The 10,332-nt window shown below is 53.8% G+C and overlaps 1 protein-coding gene across 1 annotated transcript; it reads left to right on the top strand.

The window, feature by feature from the left end:
- The first annotated feature begins 265 nt into the window (after nucleotides 1–265).
- On the top strand, nucleotides 266–10,109 carry OTOP2 (otopetrin 2). Its single transcript, XM_025467930.3, has 7 exons — nucleotides 266–483; nucleotides 757–1,098; nucleotides 1,816–1,952; nucleotides 3,318–3,376; nucleotides 4,022–4,155; nucleotides 6,318–7,276; nucleotides 9,131–10,109. Exons 2-7 carry the CDS (start codon nucleotides 786–788, stop codon nucleotides 9,299–9,301), a joined length of 1,773 nt encoding a protein of 590 aa, XP_025323715.3. The 5' UTR covers nucleotides 266–483; nucleotides 757–785; the 3' UTR covers nucleotides 9,302–10,109.
- The last annotated feature ends 223 nt before the right edge of the window (nucleotides 10,110–10,332 follow it).

Below are 10,332 nucleotides of genomic sequence, written 5' to 3'. Positions count from 1 at the left end.
GGGGAAAGGGGCACTGGGGTCCCAGAGGAGCACAAAGGTGGAGGGTGCGCTGGGCCTGGAGGGCGTCGGAGTCCCTGCGGGCCCTTGGGGGTCTGCTGAGCATCAGCGCTCGCGGCTCTGGACGGCGGGGACCGCGGGCACCGCGGGGCGCGAGGGCGCGGTGGGCGCCAGGGGCGGGGTGCCCTCTGGGTGCCGCAGTGCGGGGCCGCGCCCGAGGTGACGGGACGGCGGGGGAGGGGGCGCCTCTTCACGGGTAAATATAAATCTTACCTTATCTGGCTCCCGCGCTCTCTTCCCTAAATTCAGCTCGGAGAAAAGATGGATCATGTGAGTGGGACTGAGAGATTTATGGAGCTGAGCTCCCGCGGCTGTAAATCACCCTGCCCTCCCCAGTATAAAGCGCCCGTACAGCCCGGTGTGGGGCAGAGGAGACGCTCGCCGCCCCCTGACCCCCGGCTCAGCGCGGGCTCCCGGACCAGCCAGGTGGGTGCCCGGGCCACACGGCCCACGGCCTGGGGAGCGGGGACGTGGGACGGGGCCCGACGGGGCTGCCGCCGCCTCTCCTGCGCTCCGTCGTCGAGGGAGAGGCCCCAAGGGTCCGCTTCTCCCTTGCGTCTCCCCAGCGCATCCTCCACCACCGCAGCCCCCACCCTCGGGGTGAGGAGCTTCTCCGTCCCTAAACCTAGGGATGGATAAGACAAGACGGCCGAAGGAGAGCGCTCGGGTTGACCTGGTGCTGTCCGCTCCTCCCCGCAGTGACCCTCCCACCTCCCCCGGTCGCCCCCATGTCGGAGGACTCGGCCCCGGGCCCCGAGGAGAGCCCGCCAGCGCCGCGGGCAGGCTCCCGCGAGGTGTGGAAGAAGGGCGGCCGCCTGCTGTCCGTGCTGCTGGCCGTGAACGTGCTGCTGCTCGCCTGCACGCTCGTCAGTGGCGGCGCCTTCAACAAGGTAGCGGTGTATGACACCGACGTGTTCGCGCTGCTCACCACCATGATGCTGCTCGCCTCCCTCTGGATCCTCTTCTACCTCTTCCGGACCGTGCGCTGCCCCGACGCCGTCCCCTACCGGGACGCGCACGCCGGCCCCATCTGGCTCCGAGGTGCCCGGGGAGGTGGTGGGGGGGAGTGGGGGGCAGGCGAGGAGCCAGAGGCTGCGACCCTCAGAGGAACTGTGGAGTGCGCCTCACGGTAGGGAGCTGAGAAATTGGGGGTGGGGGTGGGGGTGGGGGTGGGGGGGAGGCAGATGTGGCTGAAGATGAGACCGGCTGCAGTTGAAAGAGAAGAGGAAGAGAAACAGTCTTGGGAGAAGAATGAAGTGAGGGATGGAGGACTTCTTTGCCTTTCCTAAAGATTGAAAAGGGATGGTCACGGGAGAGCCTTTGATGGAGAGCAGAACAGATGACCGCTGCAGCTGAAAGAACCCACCTAGGGCCCTTCTCCTGCCAATCTATGCCGCCCCAAAGACATAGGGGCTCAATAGGATGTCCGTCCATCCATCCACCCTCTCAGTCCTATACTCATTCTCCACCCACCCATTCATCTTTCAATCCATCCATTCACCCATCCACTATCCATCCATCCATCATCCAACTATACACCCATCTGTCCATCCATCCATCAATCCATTCATATAGCCAGCCAGCCAGCCAGCCATTTATCCATCCTCTCAACCACCCCATTCGTCTATCCATTGATCCTCCCATCAATCTTATTCATCTCTCCATCCAACCAACCATCCAACCAACCACCCATCTAGCCATCCATTCTCAGATCTATAAACCATCCTCTCTGACCCATCCTCCACCCCTTGTTCCCAGGTGGGCTGGTGCTGTTTGGGATCTGCACTCTTGTCATGGATGTCTTCAAGACTGGCTACTACTCCAGTTTCTTTGAGTGCCAATCGGCCATCAAGATTCTGCATCCTCTCACCCAAGCTGTGTTTGTCATCGTCCAGGTGGGTGGAAGGAGCGTTCTTGAGTGTGGTGGAAAGGAGCCAACACCTGACATGAGGTCAGGAGATCTCCACTCTTCTACCTTGAGCAATCAAGTAACATGGGGATAAGACAGTAGCATGGATCACCTGAATCCATAAATCGGAAAGCACTTGGTAATGAATTTTTTTTTAAGATTTATTTATTTATTCATTCAGAGAGAGCGAAGAGAGAGGCAGAGACACAGGCAGAGGGAGAAGCAGGCTCCATGCAGGAAGCCCAATGTGGGACTCGATCCTGGGTCTCCGGATCACAAACCCAGGCTGCAGGCGGCGCTAAACTGCTACGCCACCGGGGCTGTCCCTTGGTAATGAATTAATATCCAAATGTGAGCTCCTACTTAGGGGTCCCGTGATTTCATTTCGACCAAAGCAGTGCCAGTATCAACATCTAGGATGTCTGAGTTGTGGCAGCTGCCATGCCTCCTAGAACCTGGCTTGCCCTCCCTGAGTGCCTGTAGAAGGCATCACTTTCAGCCCAGGGTCCTGCTGTGAGCATGGCTGGTTAGGCTTCAGCTATTATCCATATGTTCTATATTTGTTCAGGAAATAGGGTGTCCTGTACCTGGGATTTTTTTCAAACAAGTTCAAGTATATTTATTTTTATTTGTTGCAAACATAACACTCTGAAAGATCTTCTGATTGAGCTGAGGCAGGACTGGTCTTACATGGAACCAGAACAGATCTCAGCCCTCCACCATGACCAGAATGACCACACATAGGGTTCCCTCTCCTGAAACATCACCCCCAATGTGTGGATTTCCATAATTCAACACATTCGTGACTTTGGTACTTATGAGAGCTTTACTTTTTTTACATTTTACGGGTTTGAAGAATACTCAGGTGAAATGAAAATACAGACCCCTTTACATCACCAAATACCATGACAAGGATTTGTTGGCAACCAGGTGAAGGTTGCAAGGCAACAAAGGATGGGGATGGGGCAGGGGATATTGCCAAAGGGAGGTGAGAAGCCACCAGAGATTCTCTCTTCCTTGGACAAGACTCAGGCTGGCCTCACTCCTAGGAATAAGTAACTAGACAGTCAAATTTCTACCTGGGGGAAAAAAAAAGAACAGCAACCACAACAGAAAAGCATCAAGAGTTTACACGTAACATTTTGCAAACTCTGAAAGAAGAGAACTATTTTATACAAATTGTTTCATGGAGAGAGAAAGCTCCTGACTCATTTTGTAAAGCTAAGAGAAATGTGGTAGGTTGGTAAGGCTCTTGAGGTAGAAGGAATGTACTGTGGGGTTTGGACATGGGCACTCCAGAGTCTGGCCCATCTGCAGAGTGAATGACCTCCCCCACTCTCTCTCAACACAGACTTACTTTCTCTGGGTCTCCGCTAAAGACTGTATTCACGTCCATCTGGATCTGACCCGGTGAGTGCTCAACATCCATGCCCACGGAGCATGAGCAATGAGGGCTTTCCAACCTAGCCTGGGGCTTCTTTCTGTACCCTGGGTGGGGTTTCAGCCAAGGCCCCTTGGCTCTGTCAGCCTGATTCCACCACTCTATGCTGTGTTGTGTGTACGTGTGTGCCGACACACTCATACCTATGTGTTTTGGTGGGATGGGTTATATAGTGCACTGTACGTGCTTTCTTTCTTTTTTTTTTTAAGATTTATTTATTTATTTATTCATGAGAGACACAGAGAGAGAGAGAGGCAGAGACACAGAGAGAGAAGCAGGCTCCATGCAGGGAGCCCAACGTGGGACTCAATCCCGGGTCTCCAGGCAGGCACTAAACCACTGAGCCACCCAGGCTGCCCTATATGTGCTTTCCTGTAGGAGAGGGAGCAGTAGTGGCCTGAGCCCCTGGACACCCCCCTGGCCCTCTCTTGGGTGGCATTCTGGCCAGACTAAGTGTTCCTTCCAAACTCAGCCTCTCTGCTTACACAGGGGGCCTGACTGCTTTCTTGCCTCTCCACATCATCTCCCAGTATAGCTCCCCAGCTATCCATCTCCCCAGGGACCCACAATAGGCCAGACACTCACTGGCCTCTTTGCTTCCTCTCCCCAAACAGGTGTGGTCTCATGTTCACCCTCACCACCAACCTGGCCATCTGGATGGCAGCCGTGGTGGACGAGTCCGTGCACCAGACCCACTCCTATGATAGTTCCCACAGCAACACCAGCCACCTTCGCCTCGCTCCTGACCGTGAGTGTCCAGTTCAGATTAAACCTGGTCCCAGGACTTCCAGGCCTTAGGCGGGGTGCTTGTCTCCCTTGCCCTCACAAGAAAGGAGAGCCTCCTGCTCCACTCTGTCTCTGAAGACAGAGTAGGTCACACCAGAAGGAGGGTGCCAGGGGGCATATCCTCTTTCCAGAGGATGTAGCCTTGGCCCCACTGTTCAGGACTCCATCCCACCAAAGAAGGGATTTGAGCTCCAGGATGAAAGGGCGAGGGTGATCAAAGTGGAGGGAAGGAAAGGGAAGCAGGTAGAGTGGCTCAATGGTGGAAGCATGGGACAGAGTCTGGGAAGGAGAAGGTAGAAATAATAATCACAATGATAATAGTGACACTTTTCTGAGCTCTGTATGTCAGGTGCTGTGCTGAGTGTCCTAAACACTCTACTTACTTAACCCTCACAACTTCCCAATGAGATGGATACTTTTTTTTCTTTTTCAGTGAGAGAGAGAGAGAGAGAGAGAGAGAGAGAATGTGTGTGTAAGAGTGGGGACAGGGGAGGGGCAGAGGAAGAGGGAGAGAGAGAATCTTAAGCAGACTCGGCACTGAGCATAGAGCCTGGCACAAGACTCGATCTCATGACCCTGAGATCATGACCTGAGCCGAAATCAAGAGTCTGAGGCTTAACCAACTGAGTCCCAAAATGAGTACTATTAATATCTCCATTTTACAGATACAGAAACTGAGGCCTAAAAGGTGAAATAATTTGCAATATTCACAGAGCTACACTGAAGAATAGAGTCCACAGGCTCCCTGGGCCAGTTCTCTGGACTTTGGTAGCTCCCCCGCCACACCCCACTAACCAGGTCCAGACTAGATGATTATGTACATATGGATTTTGTCCAAAGACACACACATACTCAGTGTGGAAGTGTCCAGGAATGGCAAGAATGGATCAGTCTAGCAGGACTGATAAAGGGTCACCTTGCACACACAGAGGGCTCCTGATGATGGTTAAAAACCAACCTGGAGGGGGCACCTGGGTGGCTCAGTCAGTTAAACATCCAACTCTTAATTTTGTTTTTGTTTTTTTAAGATTTTATTTATTTATTCATGAGAGACAGAGAGAGAGAGAGGCACAGACACAGGCAGAGGGAGAAGCAGGCTCCATGCAAGGAGCCAGACGTGGGACTCGATCCTGGGTCTCCAGGATCACACCCTGGGCTGAAGGTGGTGCTAAACTGCTGCGCCACCCAGGCTGCCCCCAACTCTTAATTTTGGCTCAGGTCATGATTTCAGGGTCATGAGATCAAGCCCCAAGTTGGGCTCTGTGCTGGCTGGGCATGGAGCCTGCTTGAGATTCTCTCTCTCTCTCTCTCTCCCTCTGCTGCTCCCTCTGCATATACATATGCTGTCTCTGCTCTCGCTCTCTCTCTCTCTCAAACAAAACAAAACCAAAAAAACAACCCAGAGTTGTTGTGGCCAATTTAATATGGGATACTGGGAAGGTACTTGCCCTGGGGTTGGGAGCCAGGTCAATAGCTCTGCCATTACAAGCCACTTTACGTCAGTGAGCCTCAGTTTCCACATCTGCAAAACCAGTGGGAATAGTTCTGGGGATCAAAAGAGATGTTTGCCAAGATCCAAGACATTCTATAAAGTGCACTCGGGTCACAGGACAAGATTGCTACAGGTGTGCCACAAACCAAAATGACGGGAGGTCACACGTGGGCCAAGCAGCTCACCTTCTGGGCTGAGTCAGATGCTGGGGAGAGCTGCGAGGAAGCTGGAATTTCCAGGGTTCCCAGGAGGACCACCATCTATCGAGACCAGAACCTCACCTATTTTGGGGATCCAGGGATGGTTACTGGTTGGGAAGGATTGGAAATGTCTGCCTGAAGGAACGGAATGGGATGAAGCGGCCAGAATGTGCGGTTCAGGCTTTTGTTTATTGAGCACTGACTACTGTTTACTGATGTGCCCCGGTCTCTGGCGCACAGTGGGTGCTCAGTAAATCCCTGGGGATTGAGTGAGCCAGCCGGGCCCTGTGCGAGCACTGCGGGATACGGTGGTGAGCATAGCAGACAGTGATTCCACCCTAACAAAAGTCACAGTTGAGAGGTGAGGTCCTTCAGATGGGGTGCCTCCAGGAAGGTGGAGGGCAGTCCCACTCTGTGCCCCTCTCTCCACAGCGGAGCGAGCGGGCAGCCCGGTTGGAGGAGACTGTTCCTGCAACACGGCCATCTGCCAGATTTTCCAGCAGGGCTACTTCTACCTGTATCCCTTCAACATCGAGTACAGCCTTTTTGCCTCCACCATGCTCTATGTCATGTGGAAGAATGTGGGCAGACTGCTGGCCTCCTCCACCCACGGCCACGGCCACACCCCATCCCAGATCAGCCTCTTCCGGGAGACCTTTTTTGCTGGCCCGATCCTGGGCCTGATGCTCTTCGTGGTGGGGCTGGCTGTCTTCATCATCTACGAGGTCCAAGTGAGTGGGGAGGGGAGCCGCCCCGAGCAGGCCCTGGTCATCTACTACAGCTTCAACATCATCTGTCTGGGGCTCATGACCTTGGTCAGCCTGAGTGGCTCAGTCATCTACCGTTTTGATCGCCGGGCCATGGATCACCATAAGAACCCCACTCGAACCCTGGATGTGGCGCTGCTGATGGGTGCCGCCCTGGGCCAGTACGCTATCTCCTACTACTCTATTGTGGCTGTGGTTGTGGGCACACCCAGGGACCTACTGGGGGGGCTCAACCTAGCCCATGCTCTGCTCATGATTGCCCAGCACACCTTCCAGAATGTGTTCATCATCGAGAGCCTCCATCGGGGACCACCCGGGGCTGAATCTCATGATACCACCCCCAAGGAGTCCTGCCATGGCCTTACCTTTGCCAACGCGGATGCCCTCCACACCTTGCCGGCCTGCCCACCCACTCCCAGGCTGGTTGGCACCAGCCATGGCCTTACCTTTGCCAACATTGATGCCCTCCACACCTTGCCTGCCTGCCCACCCACGCCCAGACTGGTTGGCACCAACCCAGGGGGACCTCAGGAAGCAGTGGCCATCATCTTGGCCCCCAGGAGCCACTGGAGACGCCGGTGCCTGAAGGACATGTCTCTGTTTCTTCTGCTCTGCAATGTCATCGTGAGTAACTGGGGGGTGGAAGAGGAGAGATGGGGAGAGGCTGAGGGGGAAGATAAGGCCAAAGAAGGATGTTCTTGGCCTTCTCTGTCTTGTCCCCAGCCCACTTGAGAATCCTACAGCTCTCTAGGAGAGAAGCAGGTTCAGAAAGAGTCAGATGTAGCCCCTGGGCAAACAGCATCTCAGGGCACAGAGAGAGAATGAAATCCCAGCCTTCTGGCATCTAGGCTGCAGATGGAACTGGAGGGCTCCTGGGGAATGCTGACCTGGGGGCTGGGCGGAGGTGGCAGGGAGCTGTGAAGTGATGTGGAGGGTGGGTGCCCTCACCCCTCCATGGAAGGTGTGACTGCTCCTGGGAACTTGTGACCAGCTTGCTTCTCAGAATAATTGGAGCAGCATCAGGAAGTAGCAGAGACCAACATAAGTGTGAGCACTCTCAGCAGAGTGCGGTGGAGGGCTGGCCTGGAAGGGGGGCATTCACAACAGCGCCCCCTCCCTGCTAATTCGGCAGAACCGCTTACTAAGAGAAACCCCAGCACTAACGCCTTCACCCCAGGGCAGAAACACTCCCTGAAGACACACACCCCAGTAAAAGAATACCCCTCATGTGGCTACATCCCAATAGAGAAATGCTCCAGTGTAGATAAAATCCCCAGGGGAGAAATTTCTAATATGCAAACATTGTGCCCATGTGAGTGCATCCCAAATAAAGAACACAGCTCTACTGAAGTTTAACTCAATATAAAAATATAAAAATAGCCCTTTTAGCTATAGTCTCCAACAGGAAAATATCCCTAATATACGAACAAACACGCTTAATGCGGGTCTATCCCGATGGAGAGCACATCTCCAGAGTGATTCCACCCCAGTGCACACAACATAAAATACACCAACAACCCTGACTTGAGTGCACTTGTAGTGTGTCCCCACTGTAAATACTGCCCAACCGACCGGTAATCTGTTAATAAAACAGGGGGGCAGGGACGATCACCAGTTTCTGACCCTCCAGCAGAAGCAATAAGGCTCAAAACCTCTTTATATCTTGGGCTAGCCTGGAAGCCCACATCAGCCTGGCCCTGCCCTCACCTTCCCCTGGGGGTGGGGGGGCATGCCTGCAGGCTGGGAGCTACCTCCTGGGAGGCTGGTTTCGCTCCAGGTACCTGTTCCTGGGTCAACTCTAGGAGCATCCTCTCCAATTCTATTTCATAGGACAGAAACAGGCTCAGAAAGGAGCTGTGTGTGCCCAAGGACACATAGTTCACTGGGGTTGGGGAAGTGGGGCTGGCCCAGAAGCCATTGTTCTTTGCCTTATACCCTATGCCTGAACTGTCTGAGCTCCAGCCAGAGATGAAGCAGGATTCCAGCATTAACATCCTCCCCGATCTCGGAAAGGAACAGACCTGGAGAACAGAGCTTTTGAGGGTGGTGGTGGGGTACACTTCTGGCTGGATCCTGACACCGCTGCCTGGGCCTGTCTATTTCTACCACCACTGTGCACACATCTCTCCAGGAGAGAGCTGCTGGTTTAGCCATTTGTACCTAATTCTCTCATCATCTACTTTCCCTTCCTCCCTATCTGACAAATGAGCCATAATGACAGGGTAGGAGATGGGATCACAGGGGGAGCCCCAGCCTGGGGGTGGGAAAGTTCAGTTGGGCACCTATTCTGAACTCCTTAGTGAGTGCCAGGCCCTGCCCAAGATGCTGAGGTTCCCCACTCACGACCCCTCAGCCCTTGCTGTCCAACAAACTGGAGGGCTGGCACCCCCTTCCTATCACCTCTCAGCAAAGTCCACAGAAATAACCTACAAGTGGCCAGCAGGGGCCAGGTCCTGATGCTCCCCTCTCTCCCCACAGCTGTGGATCATGCCTGCCTTCGGAGCCCGCCCTCACTTCAGCAACACTGTGGAGGTGGACTTCTATGGCTACTCACTCTGGGCAGCCATCGTCAACATCTGCCTGCCCTTCGGCATCTTCTACCGTATGCACGCTGTCTCCAGCCTGCTGGAGGTCTATGTCTTGTCCTGAAGGCCCTCACAGAGACATATAGGGGTGGGGCTCGGCTCATGTGCCCACTCAGAGACCCCCCCAGGAAAGAACCCCAGGCTGGCAGTCACTGTGCCACATTAGCACCCATTCCCCACGGGCCCCAGGGTAGAATTTTCACAAAAGTTATTTTTCCAGGATGAGTTTTTAAATCACAATCAGGACATACCCACCCACCCCAGTATAATCCTGGAACTTGGAGTGACCAGGGAGGGGAGACCTCTCCCTATAATATCCAGGACCAGGCAAGATCCGGAAGTGTCCGCAGCTCTGGTGCCACCCCTGACCCCAGCCCTGTGGTCTGGAGCTGGAACTGCCTTTGGTTTGCCCCTCCATCCCCCACTTCTTGTCTCAGCCACCCCATCTGAGACGATCTAGGAGAGACTCTTGGAAGTCAGAGCTGGAAGGAACCCTGGAGATTTTCAGGTCTCCAGCTTTTCAGTGAGTGAGCCAAATCTGAGTTACAGACTGGTTATAGACCTGTCAGCACCTGGGTGTCTGGGAGGGGCTGGACAGAGTACACGGGCTGCCATCTTCCTCTTCCCCTTATCCTCAAATGACAAATACATTTGTTTATGTGTTCCACAAAGCGTGAAAGGTTAAGAAAGATGGACCTAGTCCAGCTACCATTTTACAAAGGAAACTGAGGCCCAGAGAGGTAAAGTGACTTGCCCAAGGTCACAGAGCTAAAGAGAGCCAGAGCCTTTCTACTAAGGATTATAATTTTCCAACAGCATAACTTCTTCTTCCTTAAATAAAATATTTCAAGAACCCAAGTTTATAACATAAACAGGGCTGTTCTAGTGTAAGAGGTGTTGGGGGACACAGAACCTTACTACATGGGTCCTTCCCTTACCCACCACCCCCACTCCCTGGGGGTGGCTGAGGCGAAGCTCTAGGGCTTCGAATCCCCGAAAGGCATGAATGAGATGAACTTAGCAGACACAGAACCTGAGAAAGACAGGCAGAGACTGAAGAGGAGGCCCTGCCAGCTAGAAGCGGAGGAAGAATCA

The sequence above is a fragment of the Canis lupus genome, chromosome 9 (genome assembly GCF_003254725.2).
Source record: "Canis lupus dingo isolate Sandy chromosome 9, ASM325472v2, whole genome shotgun sequence".
NCBI classification, from domain to species: Eukaryota; Metazoa; Chordata; class Mammalia; order Carnivora; family Canidae; genus Canis; species Canis lupus.
This window is presented reverse-complemented; position numbering and strand designations above follow the sequence as displayed.